The following is a 17766-nucleotide window of genomic DNA, read 5'->3' on the forward strand; positions in this document are numbered from 1 at the left end:
TAAAAAAAAAAAAACAACAACAGAGTCAGAGGAAGGATCTTATAGATGAGGCTGAGATGAGACCAAATATACAGCACCCTCTAGCAAAAGGCACCACTTTGCCTGAACCAGTAGGTTTGGGTTGGTTTTTGTGGCTAGTGTTTTATTTTACTGAATTTTATTGTCTCAGTGTTTGTTCAGGAGGCTTTAGGGACATAGTGCTTAAGGATTTTCGATACTGACCAAGAGACCACACCTCTTTGACTCCTTGAAAGAAAGATGGACAATCTCCTGTGATTTACAACCTCTGAAACCTGCTGGAGGTTCAGCTATGTGTCAATTCCAGTTCCATAATAGTGACTGTTCTATTCAGTTGAACATTTGTCTGGATTTTTCACTTGTTCACAAATAAAAATAATGTTGGAAGTATGGGTAATCTCCACTTTTATCACTTTGGAACAATGAGATGAAATCAATGGTACAGTGAATATTTCACTGTGGTTAAGTATGTTGTTGTTGTTGTTGTTGCTATGTGGCATCGAGTCGCTTGCGACTCATAGCGACCCTATGTACAAGAGCTCTAAACTCCGCTCTGTCCTGTGCCAATCTCACTGTCTCTGACACTCCCATCCCAATTATCCCAGTCACTGAATCAATCCACCTCACAGAGGGCCTTCCCCTCCTGCGCCGTCCCTCCACCCTCCCAAGCATGATGTCCTTCTCCAAGGACCGGTCTCTCCTCACAACATGTCCAAAGTATGTTAGACCGAGCCTCATAATCCTTGCCTCCAAGGAGCCACCCAGTTTAACCCTTTCCAGGACAAATCTGTTTGATTTCCTAGCAGTCCATGGTATTCTCAATACTCTTCTCCAGCACCACAGCTCAAAGGCATCAATTCTCCTCCTATCTTCCTTGGTCATTGTCCAACTCTCTGATGCATAACAAGTGATTGTGAAGACCATAGCCTGTATCAGACGCACCTTAGTCTCCAGAGAGACACCATTGTTCTTCAGTACTTTGGAGAGGTCCCTAACAGCAGACTTTCCCATGGCAATGCGCCTTTTAATTTCTTGGCTACTGGTGCCAAGAGTGTTGACTGTGGAGTCAAGCAAATTAAAGAGTGGTGGTTAAGTATAATCAGCAATAATCTCTTTCTCTTTCCTGGATACAGTGTAGACATTACCTCCCACTGACATGTGCTTATTTTGAGTGTTTGTTGTTCTTGTTGTCTTCAAGTCCAGTACAACTGTGTAGCAGATCTGAAAACTATCCTATTCTTTGCCATCCTCACAACTGTTGGCATGTTTGAACCCATTGCTACAGTCACTGTCTCAAACCATCTGATTGACAGTCCTCTGTTTTACTGTCCCTCCATCTCCTAGTAATATGTCCAAAGACTGTATGATGAAGCTTTATTATCTTTTCTTCCAAGAAGCACTCTGGCTGCACCTTCTCGAAGACATATCTGTTTGTTCTTTTGGCAGTCCAGAGGGTAGTCAATATACTTCTCCAAAACTACAACTGAAAGGTATTGGTTTTTCTTCTGCCATCTGTATTATTTGTCCATCTCTCTGATGCATGAAAGATCACAGCCTGAATCAGGTTCCCCTTCATCCTCAAATGGACATCGGGGACAGCTATTTCCTTCAGGTACCACAAAAAGCAGAAGAAGGATGCAAAGTGGTCGCCAGTGTCTGCAACTTCGTTTACTATCCAAAATAAGTTTTATTTTTAGGAAACAATACTTTCGAAAATAGATTTTAAAACAAATGTGCTTTAACTTAAAGTTCACACAGCTAATTGTGGCATAGTTCATAGAGAGCTGTACTACAAGCTGAAGAAATGTCATGCTTCTCTGGCAGGACTAATCCACAAACTACTCTTTGGGAGAAAGATGGGCAGTCTCCTTCCATCCAGAAACTCCAGTGGAAAGTCAGCTATGACTTTTTCCAACTGGATAACAATGACTTTGACTTTAGCAATTTATGTAAGCTATTGGTGACAATTTTTACTGCAGTTTTGTTATTTTCATTATGCTTGCATATATAGATAATTTCTATTTTAAGCTTATAATAAAGACTACATTAGGTTTAGGTTTGATCTAAAGCACAAGGTAAAATCAAGAACTGCATAAAGAAGGCATAGGGATAAGGATATGATTGGATTATCTTGGCAAAATATTGCCTCAGACTCATGATGTATTGCTTTAGAATTGCTTGTATATACAGGTGTCTCTGTATCCCTGTATATTGAAAATCTGCTTTATCTTGCTTTGTTTTGTCAAAATGCATTAGTCCCGGCTTTTATTAAACAAAAAAAATTTGAATAGATACTTGTGTTTATGGAAGGAGGGAAAGAGATTTGAAGCTAAGTTAAGATTTAGCATTTGTTTTGCTCTAAGGCTTCAAGGACATGCATCCTGAGCACAGAAAGTGGCATTGCCACGCTCTCTCTGGAGAGCTATACTCAGCATCTCAACATTTAGCCATCACAGATTTGAATTCATAGATTCAAATCATATCTTTGTTAGTATACAGTTTTGTAGAGTATTTTTGAGTTCTTGAGGCAGGCAGAAATTTTGACATGTGTTGGTAATTGCTTTTTTGATTTATGCCTTTTCATCTCATGAAAATTTTCACAGACACTCTCTTTTGGGATAGTGAAGGAATAATGGTCATTTTCTTGAGAGCAATCTCTCCTTTATTTGAATCCTCTGAACAGCTACATACTTCTAATCATAGTAAACTATTCAGAGACAATTGTGATCTTTCTTTTAATTGGATATTTTCATAATTGATGAAGTTTTGACTTACGAGTTATCTAAAATGTAGTACTTATTTTCTCTCAGATAGTTTTCCTTTCTTACACAGTTTTTTTTTTTTTGCATGTTACACTATTTATTACTTTTCACACTATTTATTATCTTATTTCCTTTTAATACTATAGTGTGCAACAGACTGCTAACTGAAAGTCAATGTAGAAAGATATAGCAGTCTGCTTCCATGAAGACTTAGAATGTGGAAAGCCTGTAAACCAGTTCTGCTTTGTTTCATAGGCCCAGTGAGTTGGAACTGACTCTACTACCGTGAATTTAAGAGTTTGTTTATTTTGGGGTTTTGGTAACTGCTTTTATGTAATCTATTTTTTTCTTATGAAATAGGAAGCTCTGGTGGCCCAACAGGTAGGGAGTTATGCTCCCAACCCAAACATGGTGAGTTTGAATCCACCAACTGCTCTAATGTTAGAATCATACCCTTTTGTATGATTTATAGCCTTTGCAAACCTGCTGCAGGACCAGCTATGAATCAGTTCTGACATGATGGAAATGAAGAGGGATTTTGGGTTTTGCTTTGGTTTTCTTAGGAAATGATAGCTATTACCTATCTAAGTACACTAAGGAAAATCCAGTGGTGTAGTCTACAGGGAGTTGCCCTGCTAACCCAAAGGTGATACTGTTCTGGTGGTTTAACTCCACCAACAACTCTTCAGGAGAAAGATAGACTGTTTCCTCTCTGTGATTTATAGTATCTGAAACATCATTGAGGGGTCAATGAAAAGTTGATTTTTTCTTCTCAACTGCAATGAGTTTCGTTTCTTTTAACCTACAAAACTGTCTGTATATCTATCACATTCTTTCAGAAAGAATATTAAAAGTTGATATTTTAGCTTGAATTAGTCAAACAATGTCCTAAGTTTTCAAAAACATTATGATTGGTAAAGATCACACACTGTGGATCCTTTTTTGATTTCTGAATTTTTAATACTTAGAAATGAACAACGGTACTAACTATATAAAGGGAAATGTGAGTTTATTTTTTGGTTTTGGTTTGTTTTTGATAACCAATTGTTGTTGTTGATTGCAGTCAAGTTGAGCATAACTCAACAAAAGGCCTGAAGCCTTTCTATAACTATCAATATTTATCAAAGTTCGTAGAGTTTCCAGAGGCATATTGTTTAGGAAGTGGATGCCACGTCTACTTCTAAAGCTGCCTTTAAACAATTAAGTAAGGAAATGTTTAAAATTTGGGGGAAGAATCTTCTCCTTTTATTTTCACGTTTGTGATTGAAAATAAAATGATCACTTAGATATACTATAGATATTTAGCAAACTCCATCTTAAGTTCTCAGCAATTTCAAATTTTTTAAATTTTCCAATTTTTAACAACTCATGTTTATGATGTTTTGCAAGTATATACAAAGATAATTTCTCATTGCTGATAGCTTAACAAAAGTGAATTCGTCACTTTTTATTTTACATCAAACCTAACAATTGTGTATAGTCTTCCTAAGGATTGTTTTTTATTCCTTCGCCTGTGTTCCTTTTGCTATATTTATATAACTGGAGCCATCTACTGTTAAAATAAGTTTCAAAATGAACCCATGAACTTAGTTACACAAAGAGGCCACATCCTTCATATTTACAGACTTTTGGCTTGTTTTTCTCGATTCTATTCAGCTTTAGAAACTTAGTTATGTAATGCTGCCCCAAAAAAGTGGATAGCTTTAACAAACAGAAATTTATTCTCTCACAATTTATTAGGCTAGAAGTTCAAATTCTAAGTGTCAAATATATGGGAAGGCGCTATCTATCTCTCTGTTGTTGTTGGAAGCATGTCTTGGTTTCCTTTAATATTTCCAGGAGGATTATTTCTTTGAGATCGCCATATGTCTTATCTTCTCTGTTGCTGAGAAATTTCCCAATGCAGCGACCTGAGTTGAGAAGGACACACTTTACTCTTAGTAATTCTATTTGAAAGATTAGTAGTTGAAATCCATCAGCTATTCCTCAGGAGGTGGAGATCCAGAAACCCCAGGAAGGTGTCAGAATTGACTCTTACAGAAGTCTGCTTACTACACATTTCAATGTTTCTAATACTATGTGTGATTAGAATGACAATGAAAATGGTAATGCCAATCAGAAAATTAAAAGAGAAACTCAGAACAATGACACACTCAATACTTGGTGTCTGACTAGCTCATGGACAATTATGTGCAATTAGAAGAGAATTCATTTTTATTTTGAAGTTTGCTTCGATGCTTAGTTAGCCATTTCTGCGGTAATCTAAGGATTACAAAGGAACTGATTTTATGTGGTCACTCAATAGGCCAGAAGGAACTCTTCATTTGTCCAGGACTGAAACAAATCTGCCCTTCACTAGTTAATCCAAAAGTGTGCCTCCTTTGGAGACACACAAAATTGTGGTCATGGCACATTCCTAAATGAACCAGATTCTGTTTGATAGAGATTTAAAATTAGAGCCTTTTGGGGAAAAATGTGGTTAGAGAAAATCTCTAATTCTTTTTGGTAAAATCTGACATCCGCATATAGATGGCCTCATCAATTATTGAGAAAAAGGCTAAGAAAGGAAAAATGATAGATTTGGATGCTTCATTTTTGAAGTCCAAATTTGAAGCTCTTGAAATGTGTAAATCCATTAGTGTAAATCTTTCAGAGCTATCGTGTTCTCTCACAAATCATCCCTTTAATTATTCTTGTTAAAACAGTAATAAAATAGTAAAGAACTTTAAAAGTTTCAGTGTATTGTGTCAAACAGTAGAATGTGCCTTTTAAACTCTGATGTGGCTGCTTGTAACAATTAACTGTAGAAAACAGCTCTTCATATTCATAAATATCTCTAAGATAAAGCCAAGAAAAATATTAGAAAAAGCAAAATGCTGCTTTTCTGTCAATAGTTAAGTTTTCATGTCTTTGAATGATTTTCTCCCAAGCTATTTTTGTTCTTTTCTGTATTCTTTAATATAACACTGAATTTCAGAGTTATGCTTGCCAGTTAATGTCTTTGTCTTCCGTGTTTGTAGGAAAGCAAAATTAATTCCCCTGATTGACAACCTAAAACTCTTAACAGTAGTGAGACAAAATGATAGTGAATGACTTTGTTGGTTGGCAAGTCATTAATTAGCTCTTGAGAATTTGGTGACATTTATATTCAGAAGTCAATAAGGCAACTGCAGCTGATAAAACAAACACATGTTCGGTCAACACTGACAAGCAAAAGTGTATCATTTTTAAATCACCACTTTGTTAATGAAATTTAATATTAATGATATTTCTTCTAGTTTAAAGTACCACTCAATCAGTTATCTTAATGTAGCTATTGCTATGTAAACACGGTGCTAATAAAACATTGCGACTGTTCGAACCAAAATGCTGAGAACATCTTTGTCCTCAAAGCCATTTGCTCTGGATTGATTGCAAAATATTTCTTATTATCAGACATACTTTCAAATTCTATGCTATCTTGTTTGAGCATTTGTTTTTATGTAATCTCAGACCCATCATACTTATTTCATAAAACATTACCTCTCAAAAGATAGTTTTCCAGACCATGTAAAATGCATAATTTCAACCTAATTTCCACCTCTAAGTACATAAAGGTATATGCCTTCAGATGCCTTTAGGTGATACTGATTCTTTCTTTATAGCTTTTTTATCTGCTTGTTAGAAAAATGATTTAATGTAGCTTATACATTTATGGAAAAAGGGGGATTGCAGGCAAAAGAGCAAATATAAGTTTTGATAGTTATTCCACATTTGCTGAATATTATAATATGACATTGGATTTAGCTCTGCACTTTTCAGTGACGAAGGTGAAGGAATAACATGCCAGCAAGCAGAGTTTACCTTGTCCCAAAAGTAAAAAATATCCGTTGTTCTGTACATTTTCCACTGAAAGAATTGAACTCAATTCTGATCTTATCCTTTGATCTTCAAGGTTTTTTTAAGAGTATACTGGGAGACAATATGTACGTAAAGTGATAGTTAAGCAGAGGTGATGAGGAAATGAGCCAGGGGAATAAGAACGAGAACAGTAAGTACCATCACTCTGGGCAAGGTTGGTGTGCTAAGGAACCACCACCATCCAACGTTAGCGAAATGACTTAGGCAGAGGATAGACAAGTAGGACACGCAGGTGTACCGAGAGGATCATAATCTCATAATCACTGCTGGTCATAGAGGGCATTGCGAGAGTTTTGACTTTAACTCTGAATGAGATGATGTCAAGTTTCTCCAAAGAAATGGAACCAGTAAAATATCTCTCTTTATCTATGTGTTCATTGCAATCAAATCTACTCTGACTCATAGCAGTCCTAGATGTGTGTGTAAGAGAATGAAACTGTGTTTTGTCAGGTTTTCAATGGCTTTTGTTTTCCATTTTTTTAAAAGAATTCTTCCTTCATTGAGATTATGTTTGATACAATCACTCCCATGCATTGTCTTTTGCAAAATTAATCACCATTGGACTATGCCTGCCATTGTTTTTGTTGTTGTTAAGTGCCGTAGAGTAATAGACACTATGAATGAAAATCTTGAGTACAAAACTTTCATCTTTCTCCAAGTTCATAGATTTCTGGAGGCAAGCTTTTTTGAAAGTGGATGCCACTCCTGCTTCTAAGCCTGTTTTATTTGGGAGAACACAGACATCAGGCCTGAGGGCCACAGACCCAGGGCCCAAAAGGCTTTTTAAATAAGAGGTCAAGTCCAATCAGCTCATACCCTGTTGTGAGCAGCAGCCACACCCTAGTCTCAACCCCAAACCAGAAAACACACCTTAGCAGAATTTAGCCCTTCCACTCATCTTCCTAGCCAGTCTTTTCAGATCTTCACCAGGATGGCTTATATTTTTTTTGGAAGTACATACCAGAATTTTCCTTTGTGATGTCTCTGAGAGCTTTTATAACTCCAACCTTTGAGTTAGCAACCAAGTATATTAATCTTTGCCATTTGTACCATCTACAAACTCTTAATATAAATGTATATATGTACATGTGTGCCTGTGTATAGTGAGCCTGGTGGCTTAGTATGTTGCATGTTGGACTTCTAACCAGAAAGTTGAGCAGTGTGAATCCAACAGCAATTCCAGAAAAAAAAAGCAACCTCCTCTGCTAAATATTGACAGCCTTGGAAACTTTATGGAAGGCAGCCATTCTCAGAATAGAGTTCACAGAGTTGTGTTATGTGTGTGTGTGTGCATGACCACGTGTGTGCGTGCATAGCATTATTTTGTTGTTGTTATGTGGAATCAAGTCATCTGCCACTCATAGCGAACCAATATATAACAGCTCTGAACTCTGCTCTATCTTGAACTCACCTCATTGTCTCTGAAACACCTACTCCTTACCCCAGTCAATCTCACTCATGGTATTTCTCTCCCAACCCTCCAAGATGATGTTCCTCTCCAAGGACTTGACCCTCCTGGCAACATGTCTAGAGTATATCAGACAGAGTTTCACAATCCTTGCCTCCAAAGAGTAGCCTGGTTTTACCCTCTCCAGGATGCACCTGTTTGTTCTCATTGCAGTCCATGGTATATTCAATACTCTTCTTCAGTGCCACAACTCAAATGCATCGACTCCTCTATTATCATCCTTAGCAGTTGTCCAGCTTTCTGATACATAGCATGTAATTGCCAAGACCATATCCTGGATCAGGCCACCTTAATCTATAGACTGACATCGTTGCTCTTCAGTATTCTGGAGTGGTCCTTGACAGGAAATTTTCCCAATGAAATTTATATTTTGATATCCTGACTGCTAGTATCAAGAATGTTGGTTGTGGAGCCAAGCAAGCTGAAACTGTTCTTTATCTTTTCACCATCTATCATGATGTTGTCAATCAGCGAGAATCTTTATTTTCTTTATGTTGAGCTTCAATACATATTGAAGATTTCAATCCTCTGTACTTAGATAAATATATGAATACATAGGTATGGATCACCCCAGAAGCACAATGTTTAAATACTTGGTTACTTACTGAAAGGTTAGTAATTTATAACACTGCCCAAAAGAGACTCAGAAGAAAGATTTGACAACTTGCTTTTGAAAGATCACAGTCATGAGGATCAATTCTTCTATGGAACATGAAGTGTATCCATGAGCCATGATTAACACAGTGGCAGCAAATTTGTTTGTTTGTATATTTGTATATGAAGAATCTTGGTTTAAGGGATTGGTTCACAACATAGTGAGGGGGTAGATTACGACTCCATAGGCCAGGCAACACATTGGAGATTCCTATAAGTCAGATGATTTGAAGAGTGAAGAGTACAAGAGTTCTTGGAAAATGCCTATTTATAGTCTGGAGGCTGGTAACATCTTAGGAAAACCAGTTTTGTGTTCAGGGCTTCAGCTATTAACCAAACATTGTGACTCTCTGGTAGTTTGAATCCAAAAGTGGGTTCATAGGAGAAAGATGGGCATTCTCCTCCTGTCTAATTTATAAGCCCAGAAACTCAGTGGAGGGTTGTGAATGAGTCAGTTTCAACTTGATAGCAAAGAATTTGAGATTCTCTGATAATAACATCTAGCCAAGTCTGTCTAGATATTTGCTCAAACAACTGGGCAATAGGGCCTACCTAAAACGCAGCATAAGATCATCATCACTAATGGGAAACCAGTGACAAATTCTTAATAGAGAAATGGTCTAATAACAATTTAAAACAATCTTGGAGAAGGGGTATTGAGAGGGTAAGGATAAAAACAAGGCGGCCTTTTAGAAGGCCGCTGCAGTAATTCAGAGGAGACACAATGGTGGCCCATTCCAACACAGTAACTGTAAAGCTTGTACGTTGTAGTCAGCTTCTAGGTATATTTTAAATAAAGGTAAATGTTAAAAGATTTGCTAGTGAGTAAGCTTGATTAGGTAGAGGGGATATATCTATATACACCTCTATCTTTTTTGAAATAGGAAAGGTTGCAAAAAAATTATGAAATTTAGTTGTTGTTATATTGCCATTGTGTCTGAACCTGCACAACACTGACTCTCCAGTGGGTTTTCAGAAGCAATATATAGCAAAGGAGGAACAACTGGTGAATTTGAACCATGTGCCTTTGGAATTGCATCATGGCTTCTTAGCACTAGGCCACCAGAACTCCTTAATTTATTGGAAGAATAATATCTTAGAACTTGACATTTTTAACTCAAAGTGCAAATAATACTTGCAAATTCAAACATCAGATAAGGCTTAAAGCTAGTATTTTGAGCCATAGGGACTGATCACCTAGAAATTTTAGTGTTCATGGCTAAGACCTAGGCCTGAGATTCATGATAATCATTTATTTTCTCTGTACTGTCATTCTCCTTGCACTGATCCTATGAGATTGCCTTCACTTTGTGTTTTAAGGTATGATATAATCTGTGTACTTTTACTCCACTATACAAACCATGACACTTAGTGAATTATACTCTGTTACTTGTTGACAGGTAATCTCTTTTGTGCTGTATACCCTTAAAGACTTAGTCTATAGTGCCTAAATGATTTTTTAAAACTTTCATACACACATACCTACACACATAAATTATTGGTAAAATTCTAAGTAGTAATTTGCTGTTGTTTACTTTTGCAAAACAATGTAATAATAATCCCTTTTTTCACTATGTTCTGACCATCTTTTATCAATTCCTTAAATACATGCAATGTTTTCTGGTCCTTCAGGAGTAAACACCCTTCGGCTTTTGGGTTTTGGTGTGTGGTTTGCTGGGTTGGTTTTTTGGTGTGGTCCCCCCCCCCACCCTTCCTTCTATTCTTCATTCAGGAGTGGCATCCACTTTCTAAACACCATGACTCTGGAAACTCAATGAACTTCGAGAAACAATGATACTTATAGAAAAGCTTTAGGCCGTTTATCCTTAGGGTCACTATGAGTTGTGCTCAACTCAACATTAATCAACATCAACAATGACTACACTATATTATGTTTTCTTTCATAAAATCTCCTAACTCAAATTAATTCATTCATATCAACTTGAAACCAATTCATAGCTGACCTTTCAGCAGACATTGAGAGACTGTGAATTACAGAGGAGATTTCCCATCTTTTTTCCTTTGGACAACAGGTAGATTCAGAATTCTTAGAAGCACAACTTCCTAAATACTATGTCACCAGAGCTTTCTTGACCTGCATAAAAATATTTCAGGGCCATATTAATATTTTCTCAGAATATATTTCCTTAATAGTCTATGAAACCAAGGACAGTGTCAGTTTTGATCACTGGTAAATACCCAACCCTCACCATTAGCAGACACCAATTCTATTTTATAAAATGTTTAGACTAAATGACAACAAAAAGCTCCATGTATATGCATTAAGATCATTGACTATAGAAAATATAATCCATGTATCTGTGATGTTTGATTACATAAAACTATAGAATGTTTTGTTAAAAAATATTTTATCTGCTAACCATGATATTTGGAGAAATAGGAGTTTAAAAAATAAGAATTCGACTTCCACATATTCAGCAAGACTTGGTTTTTAGACATAAACATTTTCTCTTCTGTACAAAATAGATAAATAATATGTAGCTTCCAGATCTGGATCACCTCAAGGGAATGATCCATTTTTCCTCTTTGCTATTTTTACATGTGATGTTGTTGTTATGTGCTGTCAAGTCGAATACAACTCATAGTGGCCCTGTACACAAGAGCTCTGAACCCTGGCCTATCATGAGCCAATCTCTCTGTCCCTGACACACCTACCACCATTACCTAAGTTACTGTATCAGTCTATCTCATCCCGGTTCTTCCTCTCCTGCACTGTCCTGCACCCTTCCAAGCATGATGTCCTTTTCCAAGGACTCATCCCTCTTTGGCCATATGCCCAAAGTACGTAAGATTGAGCCTCAAAATCCTTGTCTCCAAGAAGAAACTTAGTTTTACCCTTTCCAGGACAGATCTGTTGTTCTTTTGGCAGTCTATAGTATGTCCAATACCTTTCTCCAGCCCAACAACAGAAAGGCATCAAGTCTTCTATCATCTTTATTCATTGTCCAACTCTCTGATGTATAGCAAAAAAAAAAAATTGCAAAGACCATGGCTTGAATTAGGTGCACCTTAGACTCGAGACTGACATTGTCACTTTTCAGCATCCTGGAGAAACGCCTAAAAGTAGATTTTCCAAATATAATTAAGATCTTTTGGGTTTGGTTGATTGGTTGTTTTGTTTTTTGTTTTTATTTCCTGACTGCTGGTGCCAACAGTGTTGATTGTGGAACCAACAGAGAAAGCTAAAATTGTTAACAATCTCAATCTCTTCATCTATCATGGTTCTGCCAATTGGCCCAGTGGTGAGAATCTTTGTTTTCCTGATACTGAGCTTGAATCCATATTGAAAACTGCAGTCTTTGACCTTCTACAGCAAATGCTTCAACTTCAACAAATAAAGTGGTGTCATCTATAAAATGCAGGTGTTGATGAGTCTTCAACCTGCATTTTATAAATGCACCACCTTTTTCAATCCAGATGTCATATTCCTCATAAAGTTCAGCCTCGCGAATTATCTATTCCACATATACATTGAAAAGGGGTGGAGAGAGGGGACATCACTGACATACTTCTTTCCTGATTTTGAACAATGCAGTTTTTCCTTGCTGTTCTGATGACTCTTTCCTGGTTTTAGAATAGATTTCACATAAGCATAATCAAATGTTCTGGGATTCCCATTCTTTTCAAAGGTAGCCATTATTTGTTGTGATCCACACAATCAAATACTTGTGAAAAGTCAATGAAACACAGATAGACATTCCTCTGATACTCTCTGCTTTCAGCCATGATCTATTTGACATTGGCTATGATGTCTCCAGTGCCATGCCATCCTCTAAACTCAGCTTGTGTTTCTCGTAGTTCTCTGTCAATGTACACTTCCAATTGTTTTTGGAAGATCTTCAGCAGAGTTTTGCTTGCATGTGGTATTAGTGCTATTGTTCAATCATTTCCATACATTGTAGATGATCCTTTTTTTGGAATGGGAATAAATAAAATAGAATATGGTATGTCCAACATGTGCATGCTCATGCTCGTTTCTGATTTCAGATTTATTGAAAACAGAAACTCGAGATCTTTACTCTGATGTTATTATTGGTCACTCATTTATGAAAAATCCTTTATTATTGAAATATTGCTTTAATATTTTCATACAAATTCTTGAAATATCTTTCAAGTTGTGAAAGCTTTGCATATATTACTTACATTGTGTATGTACATGTATGGAGTCCTAATATTTTGTTTAGAATGTCAGGCTGCTAACCAAAAGGTCAGCAGTTTGAATCAACCACAGGCTCCATGAAATAAAGAGCCATGTCATGTAAAGATTTAAACTCTCAGGAACCAATGAAAGATCACTATGAGTTGGAATTGACTTCATAGTAGCAGGTTTCTTGTTCTGTGATTTTTATAACCAAATATTTTTTATTAGTGAAGTATATGCATTATTTATAAAATTTAGTGTCACTTTCAAAATTTATAAACAGTACCTTGAGATATTAAGAGCTAGGAAATCAGTATGACTCTTAAGTAACAAACACTATAAAATTAAGTATTATTAAATTATCATTTGATTTCAGTGAGTTAAGCATACAGAATAAAATTGTCAGCTCAATCAACTGAAATATACTTTATCTCTGTCTTGTAATTGTTAGTTTTACTTCCCATCAAATGATTATCATAATTAGTGAATCATAAAATTAGATATAATGGCTATTTAAATGCAGGAAGAATAGATGAGACACCTTATTCTTCAAAGAGCTTAAGACCTTCCCATGGAAAAAAAACAATGTGAAGTTAAATAACCTGTCATTTAATTTCTACAATAATAATAAATTTTAATAAGCTATATGAAACCCCTTTGCATCTGGAAGAAAAAAATACTTTCTATAACTATTAGCTTTTAGAATGCTTGGATTATAGCAAACTATAAACTCCATAAACATTAATAAATTACATAAATTATAGTTCATGTCTTTTGTTCATAGGGTTGCTAGGTAATCAACCTGATGACACTTAACCAATGCTAAGTGAGACTAGTGTTGCTTTATTTTGGAGGAACATTCTTCTACTTTGTACATTACTCCTCATCAATTTTCTGTACTGGGAGAATCTGGGTTTGCTGTGATGCTGAACCTGTGCCATTGGAGTATTAAATACCATAATGTTTGACCAAAGTGGACAGTATTTGGTGGCACTCCCAGTTGGAAGACAGATTTGGAAGCAGGAGTGGCATCTACTTCCTAAACTACATGCCTACGAAAACTCTATGAACTTGGAGAAATTTATAGAAAAGCATTGGGTCTTTTGTTCATGGAGTTGCTATGAGTCATAATTGACTAAACAGAAAACAACAACAACAACAACAACATGGTTTAATATTGAAAATAATTGGAAACCTAGAATACTAAATTGTGCTGATATGAAAGATACACTTAGGCCACTGATCTGAACAGATACAAGTGAACACTGCATGGTTTATAATCAGGAAGGTTGTGTGTCAGAGTTGTATCCTTTCTCCATACCTGTTCACCTATATGCTGAGCAAATAATTCATAAGTCTGGACTGTATGAAGAGGAATGTGGCAACAGGATTGGAGGAAGACTCATTAACAACTTGCATTATGCTGATAGTGCAACCTGGCTTGCAGGAAGTGAGAAGGACTTGAAACATTGCAGAAGAGTAAACACTGCAGACTTCAATATGGTCTACATCTCAACATCAAGAAAACAAAGGTCCTTACCACTGTATCAAAAAAGAACATCATGAAAGATGAATAAAATATTGAAATTGTCAATTATTTCATCTTACTTGGATTAACAATCAACACCATTGGGACCAACACGCAGAAGATCAGAAGACAAATTGATAGGGCAGGTTAGTTGTCAGGGATCTCTCCAAAATACTGATGTCACTTGGAAGACAGATGAAACTGATTCAGGCCATGACCTTTTCAATTACTTACCATGAATCTGAGAACTGGAAAAGACATTAACATGACCCAAGAATAGATGTATTTTAAGTATTTGAGTATCAGTGAAAAGTACTGTATACCCTATGGACTTCCAAATGAACGAACTGATATATCTTGGAGAGAGTGCAAACATAGTACTACTTGGAGACAAAGATGGTGAAGATTTGGCTCTGATACTTTGCACGTGTTGTTAGGAGAGGCTATATAGTGAAGAGGAGATATAATGCTTGGAAAGGTTGAGGGTATATGAAAAAGAGGAAGGACCGCCCCTCTCAGTGAGCTGGAGTGTCATGGTAACAATAGGGTTAACAGTGTAAGAGATGATGAGGGTGCATAAGAAAGGTCTGTCAAGAAAAAATGGATAGTACATTAAAAATAATATAGCCATTTTTCATATCAATTTTTGTGCTTTGTTGAGATTAAATATTTTTATGCTTTGTGAATAATTTGTGTAACTATATCTTCCTGAATGATTAAATTCTAAAATAGTGAAAAAAAAGAAAAAAAAATACCATTTGTTTATGCTTAGTTATCTTGATATTTATAAATTACTATTTCATGTGTTGATATATTTAGTGGAATATATATGTATTTAATTATGTATATAGTAATTATAGTGGATAATAAAAGCTGCTTAAAATTGCCTGTTATAGAAAAGAAAAAAAAAAGAAAGGTCTGTTGTTCATTGGGTCTCTCTCTATGAGTCATCCTTGACTCAATGACACCTGAAAACAACATTGCTATAGTCCATAGGGATTTATGCTGTTAATCCAAAGAGTATAGTTTTCTTGTGGTTCAAAATCAACAGTGAGGGCTTGGGAGAATATTGAGAGCAATCACCTCTCATGTAATTTACAACCTTGGAAACGCTTTACAGGGTCAACTATGAGTTTGTCCAGTCTTGAAGCTAGTGAGTTTTTACTTTTGTTTGGTTTATTTTCCAAGTCATTTTTTCTATTCTTTTCTTTTCTTTTTTAATTTGAGTAAAGTTTTATAAATAGTATTGGTTTTTGTTTCTGTGCAAATTATTGCCTTTGAAAACTCACTGGGGAATCAGCTTGAGTCATCTCTGACTCAACAGCCACAAACAGTATAAATAATATAGTAACAAGTATTTATTGATGACATTTATATTCCCTCTACTGATGTTTATTTCAGTGACTAATATTTAGAAAATTTCAAAGGTCAAATTTAGGTAAAGATGATCTCAACATAAATAGTGTGAGAAATGTTTAGAAGAACATACAAAAGAAAGTACCTGTAAGTATTCTCTAGCAAAATAAAATGTGGATTTTATTGTTAAGTGTTCTAGGTTCTTTCAAGTTTTGTTTTATGGTTTTAATTTTTAAGTTGTTAATAGATTATAAGTTCTCTTCGGGAAACTATAAATTCCATGAAACAAACTTTGTTTCTCAAATGTTTCTAAAGCTTTCCAAACCAAAATTTATCTTAATGTGCATATTGATTATGTTACTGGCAGTAGATGATGCTCATCAATCTGTATATGTGATTGTAATGTCTGGAGAGGTTCTTTGAACAGGTTGTTTAACATAATAAGGAAAAATGTACTAACAATCATTTTCAGTGCTATTTCGCAGATTTGCTTGCCTAAGCCTACCAGAAGGTTTGTACTCTGTAATATACATTAAAATGCCATGATTTTTCTGCTTCCTTGCTTACTTGAAATCCCTACCACTTGCTTATTTCTTTCATATGTGTCTAATTTCTTATGAAGATTATCTCTTCTTTAAAATTAATATTTTCCCAGGTTAACCTTTTGGCTTTTGGAGTTATCATATACAAAGTTTTTCGTCACACTGCAGGGTTGAAACCAGATGTTAGCTGCTATGAGAACATAAGGTAAACTTACTTTCTAAAAGTACTTTCTTTAAAAATGTGTTGTAGACTAAAACTCCTTACTCTGCTGAAGATTAAGGATAGAGTAACATAGATTAAGCTGAGGATAAGCAAAATCCACCAAGTGAACTCTGGCTTTCCAAGAAATCATGGGCCTCTAAGCAATGTTTATGTATTTAAACTAGGAAATACCTATACAATATTCTGCTAGCTTGCTGGTAATTTGTGGAGGTCAAAGACAGATAACCGAAAGTAGGAAGTTATTTGTAATTAATAGAAATAACTTGAATTAATTACGTGTTACTTAATGATAAAGAGAGCTCTGATGGCCTAGTGGTTAAGAAGATAGGCTGCAATCTCAAAGACACACAGTTCAAACCCACTAGTTGCTCCCTAGGAGAAAGATGGGCAATCTATTCCTATTCTGTGGGCTTTTTCAATTAATTACTATTGCTGTCACAAAGTATAAAGTAAGTATGTTGTTGTTGTTGTTGTTGTTGTGTACCAGAAAGTGAGAACAGACCCATAGCTATCCTCCTGGTAGTTTTTCAGAGGCAGTTAATCGAATGGGAGGAGCCTGTGGATCCATCTCCCACAGAGCAGCTGGTGTCCTTGAACCATATGCCTTCAGGATTGTTGCACATCTTCTTGCCACCAGGCCACCAGAGCTCCCTAATACATTTTTCATGGTCTTGGAAGGTTCTGCATAGTCTAGTTAAAAAAGAAAATATTTCTTTAGAAACTATAGTCAGTCTGTTTAAATATTAACATCTTAGAAAAGAACAGGCTTTTTAATTTGGAATTTGAGTTCAGATCCTAAGGTAGCCATTTTGAAGTTATAATAAATATTCCAGAAAATTAATTTCAGCTTGTTCCTTCTCAAACTTAAACTGGAAATAATTTTTGGAAGTATCATGTTTTAATTTCTTGTTTCACATTTTCTCCTAAATTTAAAACATCCAAGTAATAAATATGTATTACTAGATAGCCATCAATATTTAGAGTAGGATTATAACCAATGATGAGATTAGAATTTATATATTATTTTCATGTATACTTTCAATTGAAAGACAAAAGATATTTCTTAAGGCAAAAGTAGGCCTTAATTATTTTCTTTCGCAAAAAGATTTCCTCATATCTTAGTAACTGCAATTCCTAATTTACATGCTGCTGG

General features: G+C 35.6%; 1 protein-coding gene across 1 annotated transcript in view; it reads left to right on the forward strand.

The window, feature by feature from the left end:
- ELTD1 (EGF, latrophilin and seven transmembrane domain containing 1) overlaps positions 1-17766 on the forward strand; it is a 218516-nt gene that overhangs the window by 197652 nt on the left and 3098 nt on the right. The window contains exon 14 of the mRNA XM_006888583.1: positions 16504-16595. Within this exon, the coding sequence (XP_006888645.1) occupies positions 16504-16595 (92 nt within the window). The remainder of the gene's footprint in view (positions 1-16503; positions 16596-17766) is intronic.

Source organism: Elephantulus edwardii, unplaced genomic scaffold (genome assembly GCF_000299155.1).
Source record: "Elephantulus edwardii isolate Elephantulus edwardi_28Jun2011 unplaced genomic scaffold, EleEdw1.0 scaffold00069, whole genome shotgun sequence".
NCBI lineage: Eukaryota > Metazoa > Chordata > Mammalia > Macroscelidea > Macroscelididae > Elephantulus > Elephantulus edwardii.